The following is a 19,577-nucleotide window of genomic DNA, read 5'->3' as shown; positions in this document are numbered from 1 at the left end:
CTGCCTTGACTTGACCTTCCCTTGCCGAAGGTTTTTATTATAAAAGTTTTATACCAAATTTTAAAAAATAAATAAAAATATTATTTAATATTGAAATAATAGATAATTAGCAAATGACTAAAATACACGTTTTCCTTGTATTCCTCGTTATAAATTCATAATGCAACTTATAATATTCAAAGAAATGTATCGTTAGAGTCCGCCCGTGCATACGGGGTCTGTTATTATAGGGCTTATTGTCTTTTAATGATATGGTTGGGATCATGTTCTCTTCTAATAAAACTGAACACGTCGGCTTCAGGTTCCCAAGATAAAATAGCGTATGTACTTATGTTGAAGTGTAAAGTGCTATGCTTACATTACTTGCAATAAACAACACAAACATCTACTGTTACTGAGATTTGATATCATTGGGCTTCTTCTACGAACTAGAGATTTATTATTTATGATCATAATCAAATCAAGTCGCCTAATAAAAGAAAGAGTTTTCGCAGAATATTTATTACATAATAAAATATATTATTATGTATTTATTTTATTATTCATTCGAAAAAAACAAAACAAAATGAAAGTTGGGAGATTTTAAATTGTACGTAAATGCGACATATGCAAGTATATCCTTTCTCGGAACTCGATAGTGGTTTTCTTCTTAACCTATGTAAAGATAGGTTTAAGATAAATCTGTTTTATAAACAATGTAGTTTACAACAACAAAGCGCCACTAGAAATATAAACAAAACAACCTCTTTTTACCTGATTTTTGAAGCGGTAATTGCTTAATGAATAGACGGAATACTCCAGGGGCAAAATGGGATAATAATAGGGATGCGTGTTTTATCACAATTATTTACGATACATGTTACACAACCAAGCCTCGCTTCGCATCGGAAGATTCGATTGATTGATTTTGCTTTCGTAATTGCTTCGTAATTACTCCGAACTAGATCTATCATAACCTAATTTTCTCTATACATTTGATTCATCATTTAAAAGTTAATATGTAAATCGTATTTGCGTTTTAAAATATTTAATAATAAATATTTATGTCAGTGAGATATGTATACAAAAATAAAATTAATTTTATTTTCGTTCCATAGTCATGTTCAGATAAAATTATAACGATTCATTAAATTAAATTGAAAAAATATATATATTTTCTTAATCTACTCAAAAATTATATTATATAATCTGAAAAAATAGGAAAATTAAAAATACAAATATTTTAATTCCTATGTATATTTACTTTGATTAAAAGCAAAAGTGGACTAATGGTTCATCACTTGAATTTTAAACACAGATTGCGGGTTTGAACTCTGGGAAAACATCTTTGAGTTTTCATGAACTTATTTGGTGTTTATAATTTTTTTTGCACTTAAAAGAAAACATCGTGACTAAACCGACACGAGGTGAAATTAGGCCACGTGTGTATCCACAAACTCGCATTGTAGCAACGTGGTGAAGCCCTAAACCTTACCCTTAAGCCTTTGCCCAACTGTGGGACTTGTACAAGTTGTTAGTTTTGATTCAAAGTGATTACATTTTTTTATCCACAGATTTTATAACATGTTTCTTTAACTAGTTGGTCATGAAATCATTCCAGCAATCAGTATTCAATTTGAGTATTCTAAACGTGACTGCATTATTTAGAATTTTAAAGATTATATTATAAACATTCACGAAGACTGCGAGTTGCAGCATTACTCACTAATGAATAACTAATATATTATAAAGTAAAGTCTCATTATATTAACACAGAAAACATTAATGAGACTATATTTTTTGTAGATATTATTTCCATAATCTTCTTATAACTGAAAGAGTACCTAACAGATATTCATTTAACTAACAGTCGTCACATGGAGCATATTATGTATTTTACTAGTAATGTCAAAGTCGTATATTTAATACCCCTAAAATTCAGGATTAAAAAAGGAAAATAAAAACGAATTTGGTAATAAAGATAAAGCAAAGATTAATGAATTATAAAACATTAAAGCTTATTCCTTTTATTAATCGAGCATTAAATTCTCATTTTAAACGACGACTGTAACGATGGGATAGCGTATCCTAGTTAACACGGTATTTTAATTGCTTTCTATATTGATTTTTAATAACAGGAAGCCTTTAAATTTTATCCTTTATATTTCATCTTTATGGGCAGACGTTTAATTTTTGTTATTAAAAACTGCTTAGAGCGATAATTCATTATTATTATTTGTTATATTTTTTTCATCCCTATCTACACAGTCAGTTTACTACCTGTGTTCCTTTTTGATCTTTTATGGCCGAGTTATATACTTATTAATGACGTACACATATCTATATATATATATATGTTAACTATAAACAATTACTAATTTAATTACTAATGCACCTGTGCATAATTGTAATGCCCATCAGAATGGCTTATGAGTACCTACAATGATATTAAATTGTTGTACTTAACTCGATAAACTCGAACAATTCACTCATACCAAACCAGTACAACACTTGTACATATTAATACAAAATCCATTATATTTAAATAGAACGTCTGCTAAAACAATATAGTCATTTAGCGAATTCAAACGCGTACGAGATTATATTTAAAATTGCCTAGCTTTGTATGAATAATGAGCTTAGACGTAGGTACATGGAAATAATGTGTACGTTTGAGCTTGCGTCATGCTGATGCGTGGCAAGTAATAAGAAGACATTACAAAATTACTAACCATTGTTCTATGTTCAAGGAACAACGTTTCTGGGTGCATTCTTGATCGACGAGTTCTAATACACCCGACATCATTGTGCATCTCAATCGGTTCCCACACAACGCAAAAATATAATGAAATCACGTAGGAAGTAGCGTTACTGAAAACGCGAACGCACGACGTTAAGCGGAATTATTTGCAATGATATTTCTGCACATTATGTTAAATCACACTTCTCCAGTTCGGTCCTATTTTAAAGATCGAGGACACACGAGAAATCTAGTTTTTATCTAGATTTATAATATCTAGAGAAGTGTTTTCTACGATAAGGCACGAATATCTATCATAAATGTTGGTAACGAAAAATAATATTTTAACTAGACTTAGTACGTGACAAATTTAATGATAAAAATCATTACTTTTTACTATTATCTCTTTTTTATATAATAGGAAGGTAGAATGGCCACTTGGGCCACCTTATGGTAAGTGGTCACCCAGAGACATATTAATCATTCCTCACGTCGCCAATGCCGTACCAACCTATGGAATTAGGATGTTATGTAAAAATAACCACAAAAATACTATATTGTTGTTCGGCGGTAGAATATGTAATAATAACCTACCCAGACCACTTGCATAAAACCCTAACACCAAATAAAAATAATGTAACCGCTTTAAAGACAAGATTGGTCTTGCTTGTTTTAAGACAACATGAGGAATAATTTATTCAGGCGCTTATTTAAAAGTATTAAAGCTACCACGTTTCAAAGTCATTAATTGATGTCCAGCGGTGACTGCACTTTTGTGTTGTCCATATCCCTTTTGATTGTCGAATTGTTTACAAGTCTCACAAAAGAGAGACTGAACAAAAGTCGATAGGAATTCTTTAAAGTTAGTTAAAATTCTGTAAAAAAAAAATCGATGTCCCGAAAAGGATGTAGAAATTTAAAGTTATGTACGTGACAAATTTAATAAAGCCCCTTTTTTTTTGGACCACCATATTGTCTTCTAAAATTGAATTCCCAGGAATGTTAATTTTTATGTTAAGTTAATTTCCAAATATCTGATTCACCATTGAAACATTAAACTAATATTAGAATAAATATTGTAATAGTCTAATCTGCCTTTTTTATTATTACAATAAAATATGTATTAAATACTTACTAATACTCAAGATGACTGTCGTGGATTCATCGAAGTTAATATGCATAAACACATTCCTACAAAATATGTCAATGTCAAAGGAACTTCTGAGTCACGCGTTAACTAAGTCAAACAAAATGGATTAATCGAATATCGTAAATTAACTTTAATTTGATGCCCAAAACGAATGCCTCATTGCTGCGGGTACATTTATTTAATTAACTTAAATTATCGCTTTAATTCATCTCGTGTCCATCGAGGAAACTAGCACATGTTGGATGAATTTCTGAATTAAATAAAACACTTTGTTGAAATAAGCTTCTTAAATCTTCTAAGACATTGCTGAGCAGTGGAATATTTCAGTGTTAAAGCTTCTTCTCCTTTGGAGGAGGATACAGGGTGTTAAATATACACGTGTCAGAATATCATCCTACCTATGCAAATTGCCTCACGATATTTTCCTGCACCGCTGAGATACCAATTAATTATAAATAATTAAATACGTATTAATTAGGCTCATGTAAATTCGCTTGACCGAGTTTGAACCTGCAAATTTCGATCAATATTCACGTGTTCTGACTTCTCTCAACTAACTACTACTATTACTACTAACTTATAATAAAACATTGATCCCAAGCCTCTATGGTTGTTTTTAATCAAACACGTTTGATAACGACAAACTATCATTATGTTATTTCATAGGTCATCTCTGTATACGATATATATAATTAGTTTGCGGTATCTACTAATATTCAAAGACACGAGAGCAACAAAAAATAACCCCAAAATATAATGACGTAATGACGTATCCACACAAAGCGGGCTAATTTTGTGGGTGTCACTCTTCACCGTACGATCAACCAAATTTAGACAGCAAAACGTATACGCTTCAATTATAGATCGTATTATTATGAGAATAAGAATCAAAGTTATATTTTTGTTTCATCATGCTTGGTTAACTGCATTTAGTGTTTGGATCATGTTCCGGGAACCACGGACAATGCGTTAGCTTCCCTACGAAACAATTTCCAGATGATCTGACTTATATTATGTTTTGTTTATTCTTAGTAATTGAAGTAACAAATTAATGTAAACTTGCTCTTAAAGGTGCAATTGATGTTATCTGTTAGTTACCACATCCATTTATAATAGCAACATCTTGTTTTAGTATAGAAAAGCGACCTTGTTAATTTTGCACCTGGAAATGTAAAAAATACGATGATATTTTTAGCTCGATGTCTATCTGACATATTATACAATATTATTATGCACCTGTCTTACGACCGATGTTCGCATAAACATAAACGAGTAACGTTTTCTCTGAAATGTTTCTATTTTAGAACAATTAGGTAATCGTACGATTTCCCAGAAACATTACAACATATAGTTAAGATCACCTTTGATACGTCGGACTTGAATGGAAACAGGTTTAGTTGTAAGTATACCGTTATTGAATTTTAAGCGAATTAAATAATTGTAGAATTCGAGGTGAAGACCTTGTCCTTTTCACTTGATTTGGTTACAAGTTGTCTTTGAAATGATGTTAATGTAAATTTGCCATTACGCCATGCTGCTATAACAAATATATATTTTGACTGGTAGTAATAAATTATATATATTAAAATTAATTTTAAGCCATCAGGAAAAAAAATATTAATTATATAAAATCGATTATATAAGGTAATTAATAAGCGTTTCAAATTATTTTTCATGCGGAATATTCTTGTTTCTTTTGGCTTTCATCCAATGCCTTTTGTGATGTCATTCCGAGCATTAACGCGATCACATATATAATAGTCAATCATCACGTGAAAATCTTGGCTTCGTTTTTAGAACAATATGGATATAATTTACGTAACGAAAAGTTCAATGATTTATTGATGTATTGTTTCGAAATACTAGTGACCACTCATTCTTCCAGCACGCAACTTGTAAGTCGTCGACGTCCACATTTATCACACACTTCTAATGTGAATATATTTCTGCGATAAAAATGTTTACGTAACAAAGAGAAGTGGGACAATAGATGTTGCATACAGTATAAAGAATCAATTTCCTTATCACTAATATTGTCGATCTCTCGTTTTTAGCACGTTATAAACATAACTATCTACTTCCAAATATTAATTGTTTCTCAGTATTAACTAAGAGATTAAACATTTAGACTGAAAGTAAAAATTACGTACATTGCTGTTATATGGATTATAGCGGGCTAAGTTTATTTTTATTTTGTAGAATATTTATGTATACAAAATTATAAAATATTACGTATAGCATGAAAAGAGTAAAATTAGCTTAACCATCACACATGTCAGTCTATGATGTAAAATAAATCATTGAAAAACAACGTTGCGCAAGGTGAAAGCGGGAAACGGTGAGTTACCAATAGTTTACTGCCGTTTTACTGCTTCTCGATGACTTCACTCATTTTCATCGTTTCAAATAAATTAAACAAATCTTGAATTATTTAATATTATAGTATCGTATGAGGAATCATTAAGGTCATAAAATTAAAGCGAATTGTTCTTGCTCAATCAGTTTAAAATCTTAAATACACCGTGTGGCTTCTTAATTTAACAGCTTAATAACTTCTTTAGTTTAAATTCCTTACAATATAATACGTTTTAAATTTATACTGACAGACAATAAATTTACTGCAGGGGTATCGGACCAATGTATCACGAGTTGACACAAATCCGCTCAAAATTTTTAACGGTATTGGGATTTTATTCTTAAGAGCTCATTCGGGTTTCGGGCGATAAATTATTTCCATCTAAGTAATAAGATTATTGCATAACTAACTAAAACCATAAACGTTGACATTTTTAAATGCATCGTTAATAGTCACGTAATAAAAGTCGTTACGATCGCAGTACGTATTAGTTTTTAAAACATTAATGTGTATTCTTACATAACCGGTGAGCTTAGTGACTTAAGCAAATTGAAATATCCGATCGTCTATCTAATGAAGCGAGTATGGTTCATGAATACAGCGTATTACCGCTATTGCTGCAACAGTGAGGTCCCGGGTCTAGAGGGCATCATTCCGAGCCACCTCAATTAACCGCATACTGTAACCTCATACAATCATCTTCAACGTCGTCGCCTTAAACCCGAGGCAATGCACTTTCTCCCTTGGACTTATTTAAATCGTCTCCAACGCTTGATTGACTCGCTCTATTGTAACCCTAATCATTACATAAACCGATTTCATGTGCCGTCACTCAAACGAATATTTTCAAATGATTTTGTTTTGTCAATGTGTAATGATGCGTATTCTATACGCTTGCCATTTAATTGTTAGGCAATAGATATGTCCGTTTAACCTATGTACCAATAGTTACTAAAGATGAGATTGAATTAAAAATTGATGGATTTTATTTTGCCTATCGGACTGACGTATCCCGGGGTGATTAACCAATTTATTTTGTTATGATAAATCGTGTTTGCATTTTTGCTTTGTGAACTCTCATTTGCAATACACATATTATCAATATTTTTCGCATCCAAATTAATTTTATCCGTATATTTATTGTGAAGCATTTTGTCAGCATTTTTTGTTCAAGCTCATCTGGTTATAAACCCGACTATACGATACGATTCTAATGTCAAAATACAATTCACCACTGTCGTCCCAATCAAGCAGACAATTAGTATATTATATTATTAGTATGTATATAATTGTAGGCATAAGAAACATGACACATTTAAGATGAATAGTTTATATTATAAATTGATAAAAGCTTGAACGATATTTTTTATTTATATGGACTAATATAAATATAAAATACCTCAGCCGATATTTGACTATTGTAAAGTTTATCACCCACAGCTTTATATGAACAAACAAAACAAGAACCTTGTTCATTCATTACACGTTCTTAGTACAAACTAGGATCAAATGTGGGCTAAATTAACATGTGCCCGTTGATATCTTACTTCTAGCGCATTCAAAGAGGCTGCTATTGTGTATGTTGTAAAATTAACATAGCTATCACACGAGGCAAAGTACATTTCACTTCTTATTTGTTCATCTCAAACGATGATGAAATATAACAGCGTGTTCTCGTAAGGACTCTTTAATCTAGTACAATTATTGAGTTGTTTCTTTCTTATCAAATACCGTAACAACGTATGTTAATTTATAACATTGTTTAAACTTTAAGGAAATAAATGCATGCTGAAGAATTTCTGATATTTTTTGTTTTATTAAAAACGATTGTCGCGAGATACAAGAGGGTGCAGTAAGAAGGTCAATGGCCTCGATATCGTCGTGATTCAGTCCGAATGCATTATTTTGAAATACCGCAGCCCTTCATCATTCCCTATCGAGAATTCCACGCTTGATGTCTTCTTTGGGAGTATCATTACTTTCTTTATGATTTATGATAGCTACAATCGTAATTACTCTTGACTTTATATTCATGTTATTTATCTGCGTCACCATACGCATTATATTTTGTGACAAAAAAAAATTGTTTGATAAATAATTTGTATTTGAATTTTAGTTGAATAATAATATATAATTTTGTTTTTGAACGCACGCCCAAATATTATCGAGGACTAGTTCAAAAATTTTTTATCATTCAGTGATCGCAAAAGGCTTGTTTTCACCGGAGATGAATTGGCAAGTTTACAGTTCTTTAGTATCAACAACAATGGCGAAAATATATGCCACAGCGACCCGTCGTGTCCCGACCTTTTGCGATGTCATTCTGATAAAAGTTCAAGAATATACATATTTTACCGGCCGATGAAATTTATGCATTCAGATTAGGTTACTTTTTTTATTAAAAAAAAATCAATAAGTAAAGTTATTTTTTAATGTAGTAAAAACAGATTATATTGTATCTCCACTTTTTATTAAAAAAATCAAACAATCATTGCTTAATCTTAACAGTTTTATCTAAGCAATGTTGCTGAATTCCTTCGTAGGCCACGTTTGAATTGGAAGCCGGTTGCCGGCGGCCGTCTTACATTCCAAGTGAATCACGCCCTAATTATTGCTTTCTGCGAACCTGTAACAGTTAAGCTCTGAACTTTGAATTGCTTACCGTTAATAACCATCAAGCAGTAAATTTACTTACAGCAGTAATGTTGTTGTAATTAAGCAATTCAATAATTACATACTTAGTCACAAAAACAGAATTTTTAAATGATAATAGTAGAGATTGAGTAGAAGGGAATGAATAGAATAAAAATCATTTATTTGGTAGTATCATAAATGGGAACTCGGTAAAATTATATTTACCAGAAGTAGGATAAACATCGCGTTCTAACAAAGCTGTTAACCGAGGATGGAAGTTCTGTTTAAACCAGTGAGTGATATGATGACGAAGTTGTAAACGGAACTGACTAACCTGGAAACATTAGTTACAAATGGTAGGTCTTTTAAGATGATGCTTTTTCTGGATAGCCGATTGAGTCAACCGCGACAGGAATTTTTGAAAAATCAATAACTTAATAAGAGAATAGCCTTACTTGAAATTGAATATCCTGCATGGTGATTAAGCCTTAAAATCGTCCACTAAAATATTTTGACGATAAAAGGATTATCTATGAGCAGTAATTATGAATAATTGGCCACTTAAAAACACATTACTGATTCACTGATTGAGACGGAAAAGCTTCGTTGCATAATATAACAAACATTAGTTTCGCTTAAACAAACTAACGTTACGTGATGTCTCAGAACGCGTCGACTTTCGTCTTTCCACGCCTTTCGGCAATGTCGTATAATAGTGTCAACAAAAAGATAAATTAAATCATGTTCTTCGAAGGGCGCGTTCAAATGCGTGTTACGTGTAAGAAAGTGAAAGGTAACATAGCTTGTCTAAGTAAATTATTTTATGCCTGCCCAACCGGCAAACCTTCACAGTTTCCGATCAACATTAACTTGTCAGTAATAACTTGCAGATTCCAATAAACTAAATCGTTTATATAGAAACTTAACTAGTAAAATTCTCGGAATTCTTACATTGAACAAGGTTTCCATTTAAGTAAGTAAATCAGAATGGTGAACGAATTATCACACAAAAGGACAAAATATTTTAAATACCTTTAATCAATTCATTGATTCCTTATGATAACATAGAGGACTCTGCTGCGATCATTCTTGTATTTTTTTATTAATTATGTGGCTTTGACATCAATTGGAAGAAGATGAAAATGCACGTAGACCTAATTTGTAGAAAGCAGATGACCATTGAGCACGGGTGCGCACGCGCATGTTTTTTCGGTATATTAGGACAGTTGGCTCGTTATCTAAAAAACTAACGTTACCATCTCCACTTACTTCGAAGTAAACATTTGACTTAGAAAGTGCAGTTTCATGTTTCGTCCAAGATAAGCTTTACGTGTTTATTTGTGTTGTTTCGAATTCTTGGTACTTAACCAAATTCAGGTGTCGATTATGGAGTAAACAATTCTAATCGATAAATTATTTAAGCTTGTCTAAAAGTACATTATAATAGACAATTTTTATCAACGTCCTACCTTTGTTTGTCAGCTTTAATCTTTGTTAGCTGTTGATTTGAAAACAAAACATTTATCTGTTCTTTTTAAAGTGGCTTAAAAGAGATAAAAACTGCATACCGTTGGAACTTTCATCCTTTTGGTATTTTTAACGATACGAATACAATGTGAGATTAAAAAGTCCTGCACTTTCGTACATGTATAACGACAACGTTCTGATAATTTTAAATACGTTAACATACATTTAAATTCTTGATTTTATTTTTAAATATATATGTATATTGATCGTCATAATCGGTATGTATCGATACGTGTAATCAAAGAAAGCGTACTAGTTCTAAGGCAATCATAATATATCACGAGCAAACATGGCTCAATATTGATAATGATCGTAAATTAGTCGTTATCAAAAAAAACTAACATACTTATCATGTGTGTTGATGTAATCGCCACAAATTGGATCATGTAACGGGCTTGTCCATTCGTATAAGATTCTCAACATCTGATCGCGGTCATACGATAGGCGACATAATAAATAGAAATTTAACTTGCATTTTGAACCTTGTACATAAATAAATTAGAGCTCCTGATTTCGTGACTATACACTGACATATGTACAATTACTTACAACACAATAACTCCATGTCATGTGCCCGCACTTTATCCTTAGCATTAATAACGCTTTTAGTTTTTTGCAAGCTGTCAGAAGTCAATCCATCGGAAAAATGGTGAGGTATTATAAGCGAAAGAATTTTGATTGATAGCGTCCATTTAAGTTTTTATATAAGTAGAACAGTTTAAAATTATTATTATTGAATACCATTGGTTACAAAAGATAAGACAGATTTTTTTTATTTCTCTATTATTTTTCATGAACGATTAAAATTTAAATACGATTCTGCCTTAACAGAAGTTCTAAAGAATTTAAACCGTTAAGTGCCTCTGATGTAATTCACAATCCAATCATTTAAGTAAGACGAACTTAATCTATTCTCGCTAACATATTCTAAATTATCAAAATGTTCACAAATCATCTCCAAAGTACAATAATTTATTACGACGATGATAAGCGGAATGTTGAGCGTTCTCAGAAGGAATAATAACGTCGGTAAGCCCGTTGATGTCTTTCATTAGTCACAGGTCAACGTTAGCTATTTCGCGATTCAATGAGCAGCACTTTGTGGATTTAGTGGTTTCTGTAGTACTACTTTAGTATATACCTGTTTTTCCTGTAAAGTTCCAAGAATTTTTCTCAAGTTTATCGAGATAGTTATGTTGAATAACGTATTCACATAAAATGCTTTATTTAATATATTATCTATAAATACTGAAGCGCTCTTTAAAGGCGTATCGGTAGATAATTTACAACTGTAGGTGCATACAATGAATAGTAAGAACTCTCACGGTCTGTGCCGTGTTATAATACAGTAGCTTTGTCGCGGACACGCTTGAGAGAGCGTCGTGCGCTCGGGAAGTCTCCCTCAGGACTCCGTATGCCATTAGAATATAGATTTGTATCGTTACCTTACAATACCACGCGCTAATGAAGCATAAAGCCTAAACGGAAATTAAGTTTCATATTCAACTCCTTATCGCATTATATCTGTTAATTCAAATAGCTGCTATAATTTATTTATCATGGGAGCGTAAGTAGTGGCTCATAATTCGAAGTAATAGTCGAATGCCTCGGGTAGCCGCATAGTTGAAATATCACCATACATCAAACTGAGCCGCTGGCGCTGTAATCCTGGAACTCACATATTTCCTAGTGCAAGTAACTTAGCAAATTATCTCGACTTGAAATATATCAAACTCGACATAAATTGTCTCTATAAGATTATTATATTGAAGTTGTTTTCCTTTTATATAGAACTTGTTGATGTTTATTAAATTTTTAGGTTTAGAAATCATATTTAAATATTTTTTTAGTAACATATAATTAAACATCATTGTTGATTGATTTGTTTTTTTTTTTTTTGTTTTAGATTGAGCGTTTAGCGCAGTATGAGCGTCTCGTGGGCGGCGGTTGCGCGAGACGGCGCGCGGCTCGTCTTTCTGACCTGGAACGCGTGCAAGACCTCTTTCCGCACGACTACCTCGCTCTGCACGACGCTGACGCACCCGCCGCTCTCGCTTCTCACCATGCGCAGGTAACATTTCGAATTCGTTAAACAATTCAACAGTTGGAGTCTTACTCAAATAAAAATAAATGTTCATTAGGATGTAACAGAATGCTGTACTATGTTATCTAAATTAGAATTTTGTATTATTTGTAGCCCGTATGTCATACATCTTATTGAACTTGATAATATGCAATCGAATACTCCTAAAGAAACAACAAGGCTTTACTTAAATTTCCAATTAAAATCTCATTAAAACCTATTTATATTTATGTCGATAATGGAGTAAACGAAAAATATTTAAGCTTGAATAAAAGTAGACTAAAAAAATCAAATATTAAGAGCATCCTATGTATTCTAATTTTTTTTCTTATATTACAGAAGTCGAAGAGTCTTCGTAAGCGGCCAAGTTTGGACATTGGTGGTATCGGCGGCGGTAACAGCAACTCGTTGTCACCACGCACTTTCATAATGGAAGCTCCCGTACAACTCTGTCCACTTGGTTCGACCTCCCCACCGTTGGATCGTCACCTATTTCTGTTTAGTGACCTTCTCTTAGTGGGCAAGGCTAGAGGCACGAACTGCTTTAAGCTCAAGGAGAGTGTAAGGCTGGCTGAGTTATGGCTCTCGTTGCCTGAAACTGATGACACAGGGTTTCTAATTGGATGGCCTACTGCATCTGGTGTTACAAACTACCTCGCTACGTATCCTACGCAAGCTGCCAGAGATACCTGGCACAGGTAAGTTTCCAATAAAATTCCTACCTGTATTAAACCTTAAAATAATATTTAACGATGAGAAATATATATTGCTTTATTTTATTTCAGGAAAATACAAAGTGCCTTAAATGTCCAGCTGGCTTCCGAACCAAAGTCAACGAATGTTCAGATTTTCTATAAGGATCTGACTAGCTCAATAGAATTCGTAAGTATCATGTAAAAGTTTTACTCTCGCTACATCCGCAACGTCACGTCGAAACAAAAACTTTCAATCGTTTCTCTTTCACGGATATTCTCATCCATATATCCTGAGTGAATTGTTAGTCGTATCACGTTTGGCGGCCCTCTAAAGTGAATGTAGTTGCGAAAGTTACAAAAGATTCTTACAGATCAAATAAATAAATTAAAATAAGCACTAATTAGTATGCGACGAAGGCAAGTTCTGACCATGTAAAGATTTAAGCCATCACATTCATATATTACAAAACCTCTTTTCAATAAATTATAACAAGACAAATTATGTCATTACCTGCACATATCTCATTTATGGTTTTATAATAATTTAAATTTAATTAGTCTTATATTAAACTGCTTGTTTCAGTGCAAAACGGTATCCATAAGTCCTGAAATGAACGCCCGTTGCGTGGTCCGCCAAGCATTGCACGTGCTACAAAACGGCGGCGAGGGTGAAGGGGAACACGAACAGGAGGGCGAGAGCGACGAAGGGAGGTGGGGAGCTGCGGCAGACTTTACACTCTGCGTACGAGCCGGACGGGACGCGGCTCCCGCTCCGCTTCAGGGTATAGAACGACCTCACGCTGTTCAGGTGATTGATTGGATATTTTTTAAATATCACAGACTTTTGGTATTAACGCACGCGAGTAATCATTTTGTATAGCATCTTATAATGTACCGAGTTTAAATATTGCCAGTAAGTTAGACTTTATTTTAATTTTATTAGCATTAAAAACTCAAATACAAATATAATTATCATTTCAGATGTCAAGAATAAGACAAACGCTTTCGAATGAAGACGGTTTCGATTTGGAACACGTCAACGCTAAAAATAATCCATGTGGCCTGGTCTTCGAATTGAGGAAGAAAAATCAGGGGTTAAAAAGGTAAACAAATAAAAATAAAAATAGTACGCTTAGCCTTTTATAATCCAATAAAAAACTTATTCAAATTTATATGATGTGTCAATTCCTAGCAATATTAATGATGTTTACAGCACAAACGCTACCCCCGGACGTGGCCTACGACTGCTACGTCGCGGCGGTCGGCTGTTCGGCGTGGCGCTCACTCGCCTGTGTAATGGAACTCCCCCTCCCGCGTTATTGCACGCTCTGCGTCGCCTGCGAGTCGCGGCGCCTTTGACTCACGGTGTATTCCGTAGAAGCGCTAACGCAAAGGCCCTGCGATTACTGAGGGATAAGGTAAAACCCCCATTAACCTTACTTATATAATCTATTGTATGTATTTAGTATGTCAGGAATTTTTATTGACTGACATTTGAATTCATTGGAATATAACCCAAAATTGTTGGTATTCATCAAAATTAAAACTTAACTGTACAGTTAATATTCACTGTATTTTTCCGCTACAAGCAATATTAGGATTCAAATATATAGTAAAATAAATTGAAAATCGAAAATACATAAAATCCAATCTCAATTACTTTAAGTAACTCGATTGGTAAGTAAATTATTGCTAGGAAGCCTAAATAAGTATGTATAATAAACTAAAATTAATTTCTTTGTTTTAGTTGGACACGCTGGGTCCATGGGCGGAGGGTTGTGCTGAGCTGGAAAGAGCTCCCGTTCTGCTTCTGGCAGCACTAGTTAAAGAGTTCTTCCGTGCGTTACCACAGCCTTTACTTGCTGCCGATCTTTACCCCTCTTGGCTGCAAGTGCTTAGTAAGTTTCTTATTGTAGAAAAAACAGATTGATTTAGTCTTCAAATGTGACATCACATCACCTTATTTTGATTGGTCATTCGATTATTTATCATTCACATTTTATACATATAACATCTGAAAGATGGGAGGATATTAAATAAACGATTATTTTTTCAGGTTTACCTCCGGCAGAAAAAGTTGCTGCCGTACGCTCCTTGCTATTGAAACTTCCGAAATCACACTACAACATGCTAACATACTTCGTATGCCTTTTGCAGGCGATCGCCAAAAAATCTAACATAAATCTCATGTGCCCAATGAACTTGGGTGTATGCGTCGGTCCAAGTCTGCTGTGGCCAAACGTTCCTTGTGATAAAGCTCCCAAAGCAGTGCCAATGGTTGTCGAACTTCTTATTGTAAAAGCTGAGGCCTTATTTGGACCGCAAATTGCTGGACTTCTTGGAAGTGGTAGTCCTGAATCCTCTAATGCACTTCTTGATTCAGGAGCCGAGGAAAGTGACAGCCTCCATTCAGTCGGCATATCGTTAGATTCAATGGAATTATCAACACCCAGAAAAGAAAAACTATCGTTAAGCCGAGACTCGGGGTTAACACTTTCAGAAGACGATTCAAACAGTAACGGAGGCAACAGCCCGGCACCTAGAAATATATTGCATAGCCTTTCTGCTCCTACTTGCAATTTACAAGATCAAAAATTATTACCTAGATATGGTGCTGATAATCACAATGTTAATGGTCTTCCTCAAGTAAATCAGCGACAGCAAAATATATACTCTAACAAAGCCGAATTATATAGTACTGTGAATGAGGAGCTTTATACAATGCCATATATGTCAGAAAGATATGTACATAATTCTATTAACGTTGGGATTGGGAACGGAATCGATGACAGAAATTACATTTCTAAGACTGCAGTACATCGTTCAACAGCTGATATTTATGGTCAAAGTCCTGCGAAATATATTACAGGCTTAGAACCCCAAAAACCTCCGAGAAGTAATGTTTCAAAGGCAGCTAGAACTTCAAAAGTGTACAGTATGTACGCAGAAACTCAAGAAGCCGACCAGAATATAACGAATAAGAATTTTAACAGAGCAAAGAGCTCTGACAATTTATTAGAATCTAAACAAGAGGCTGTTGAAAATAAACGCGACCTGGTCTCCAGCCAAGAGAATATCGTGTACAGTAATATTCATGACCTTGCTATGTTCACAGAAAATATTCAGCGTCAAAACCAATACCAATCACATGCGGATATGTTATCAAATATGAACTATTCTCGAGTTTACACTGGTTGGGAAAAAAAAAGCGCAAACTATAACACTCAAATAAATCCGTGTTCTAATGAAAATAAATATGGCCAGATGAATAAAAATTCGGGAGAATCCTCGCAAAACAAAACAGATGGAAAAACAACACCGGCAGCCACCATTTTTATAAGAAATGACTGGTCTCGTCAAGCAGCGAGGACGAAGAGCTTAGAGGTTAATGAAGATGGGCACAGTAACGTTGCGGACAAAACTCGTAATGGCAATTACGAAATAAACATCGTAAATTGCTGTCGGAAGAGACGATTTGACCCTGCTCATATGTGTACGAAAAACTGTATAACCCTCTCGATGATAAATAATAGAGAAAAAGAGAAACATACTGGAAACTCACAAAACTCCTATGCTTACGTTGACGATATTCACAGCAACAATGCAGAAGAAAATAAAAAATGTAGGATCCGTAATTATAACAATACGAAACTAAACCAATCGAAGTCTCTGGCAAATATAATTCTGCAAAGTGACTCGAGCAGCAACGATACGCTGTACCAACCGCAAAATTCATTCAATAGCCGTTCAACAGAATCAACAGCTAGCGAAAACTCTTTTGAAAATTGCTACACGACCCAGTACATTGAACCCTTGTATACGTCCGTTTATAATCGCAGAAGGGATATTTTCCACGAAGAGAAGAATAATATGTTCTCATCCGATATTTATAAAGCTACCCCGACATCTGTGCAACCTGATTATTCTTCCGAAAAAGAACAGAATAACAACAGCAAGAAGCCGCCTCACATGCCTCCACCCGTGCCACCAAGAAAAATGGTCTATCAGAGGGTCCTGAAAAAGTTTCAACCAGTTCATGTCAATAAAGATGACAAGGCATCTCGATCGAAGTCAGTACCTCCTCTGTACAGAGACCCTCCTAAGAGTACAGAAAAAAATGGACAAAAGGTCGTAGCTCTGGGGTGTTCAGAATCTGACACAGAATCGGAGTCATACGTGTGAACGCAGCACAAACACAATATTAATTTTAACATATTTTAAGGGTTTAATAGTAGTACTGTAATACACTCTAGTAACTAGTAAATTTTCAAAGTAAACAGTTTAAACGCGTAGATCTTCGTCTACATTTTTATTATTTGTATTTACTCTAGATGTTATTATAGTACTTCTATTTAATTTAGCGTTATCGTGTGAATCCCGCCTTAAAATTTTCTATATATGTGACCATAACCTGAGCTGTTTTGGTGATGTAATTCCAAAGACGTAATAATAGTTTGCAAACATAATTGTATTATATACAGGTAATCTTTTCCAATGAGATTCTGATAAAATTATAAATTTATTTTAGTGGAATATGTAGAATTAAAAACAACCACTTTTAAAATTTTAAACTCTACTTACTTATTTAGTTTTTGTTTATTGGAATATACGTAAAGCTAGTATCTATTGTGTCATGTATGTGTTAGAGTTTTAAAATATATTATAATATAAATATGAAACAAATAGAAAGATATGTACATAGTGTATGATAGTGTATCTAAATATACCTACTAAATAATTATTAAAATACATACGATATGTAATTATATCTGTGTTTTATTTAATTTTAGTTGTTTTAAATCATACTTAAAATGTTTCTTTTTTTTCACAATTACTTATTTATATAAAAAATAACAGACTCAGATGTGCATTGTTGAGGCTACGTAACGTTATGCGTTGAATTATATTATATGATAATATATAGCTAAAAACCTCTGAAATACACTGAATAATGAATATAGTAGTACAAAATTAATGTCAAACTATTCAGGTTTTTGCGTGATATTCGTTTAAAAACAGCGATCTTTTTATTTATCTAATTATTAATCTTAGATTTAAATTTTAAATTTCCGGCAATCAATAAGCAGTGTAGGTCGTGCAAATCTATATTGAACTTGCTGTGCACCACCTATGTTATATTCAGATTATAACTGCCTGTTTCATGAGCTTGATTACTACTTGCCTTTGAAAAAATACAATATGACCAAGTTATGTAATATAATTACGAAAGAACAATAAAACCTTACCACAATGGGTAATTGTCATCGCAACTAAATCCGTATTTCGTAATAAAAATTGTGATAAATTCATTGTCCGTTAAATAACTACCATAAGGAACCTCATAACTGTGTTTATTCAAGCTACGAGCTTATAAAATTATTATTATTCACAACCTCCGGTATTAACCTTGCTCTTTCTGAAATCTTCAATTTTTTGATAAAGCGCTTTTTCTTATTTGCTGGACAATCGAATTTAGAGGGTTAAATGGGAAAAAATCACTGGGGGCTCCAGCAAGGTTCCAGCTAGGAAATATTTTTGGTCCATTTTTCTTAGCCATTTATATAATAGGCCAATCATCTTAGTAGTTTCACCTCGGAATTCGAAATACCCAGCTATAAACTTGCTTAAACTTTTATTTTGACATCTTATAACTTGTCACAAAACATCCATATGGTAGGGTAGGTGTACGGGACTGCCCTTAATTAAGGTCAAAATTTTATTATTTGCAATATCTCGCTCTTTGTATTAATAATTAATATTTAAGAGGATAAATTATCCGCAAAGTTTGTTTTGAACATGTTTTTTATACCTTCAATCGTTCTCGAGTTTGAGAGCTGAAAGCGCGCAGTGTTTAACTATGTAGACTAATTTAAGGTCAACCGCTAGTTCCTACAAAAAGACGACATATAAAGATAATAAATTATTGATAAATATACAATTATAAATTATTTTCATGTCAATCAATCAATCTCATTGCTGCATACTTATATCAAGTAATACAACAGTTGTCTGTTAAAAGACAAGATCTTCCGCATCTATACTAAGAATGGGTGTTCCACAAGGATCATTTTTGGGTTATTTTTATAAATTAATCCTATCCTTTTTATAAATAAATGATTATTTTTATGTTATTTGTGATGTTGTATTATTTGCATTACATTTTGTAGTTGACCGAAAACAACCTATTAAGAGAAATAATATTAGTTTCAATTTAGTCTTCTGTTATTTTTAGCGAATTAAATCTAATCATCATCATGATGCATTTATCATACTTCATAGTATGCCTCTTTTAGATGTATCTTTAAATATGTTGTAATCATTCTAAAACTATTGATTCAAATTCAACATGTACTTAAAATTCAATATTTATCTCCATACAATGAATATTTTAACAATTTTGTTTAGGAATAGTT

General features: G+C 33.1%; 1 protein-coding gene across 1 annotated transcript in view; it reads left to right on the top strand.

The window, feature by feature from the left end:
• The window catches only part of LOC125070087, a 110,868-nt gene extending 93,000 nt beyond the window's left edge, over positions 1 to 17,868 (top strand). Inside the window, exons 4-11 of the mRNA XM_047679787.1 lie at positions 12,293 to 12,457; positions 12,809 to 13,167; positions 13,255 to 13,351; positions 13,748 to 13,972; positions 14,146 to 14,267; positions 14,378 to 14,582; positions 14,912 to 15,062; positions 15,221 to 17,868. Of these exons, the coding sequence (XP_047535743.1) occupies positions 12,293 to 12,457; positions 12,809 to 13,167; positions 13,255 to 13,351; positions 13,748 to 13,972; positions 14,146 to 14,267; positions 14,378 to 14,582; positions 14,912 to 15,062; positions 15,221 to 17,346 (3,450 nt within the window). The 3' untranslated portion in view covers positions 17,347 to 17,868. The remainder of the gene's footprint in view (positions 1 to 12,292; positions 12,458 to 12,808; positions 13,168 to 13,254; positions 13,352 to 13,747; positions 13,973 to 14,145; positions 14,268 to 14,377; positions 14,583 to 14,911; positions 15,063 to 15,220) is intronic.
• Positions 17,869 to 19,577: the final 1,709 nt, after the last annotated feature.

Source organism: Vanessa atalanta, chromosome 16, assembly GCF_905147765.1.
Source record: "Vanessa atalanta chromosome 16, ilVanAtal1.2, whole genome shotgun sequence".
Lineage (NCBI taxonomy): Eukaryota > Metazoa > Arthropoda > Insecta > Lepidoptera > Nymphalidae > Vanessa > Vanessa atalanta.
Note: the sequence above shows the minus strand (reverse complement) of the source record. Positions and strands in the feature narration are given on the sequence as shown.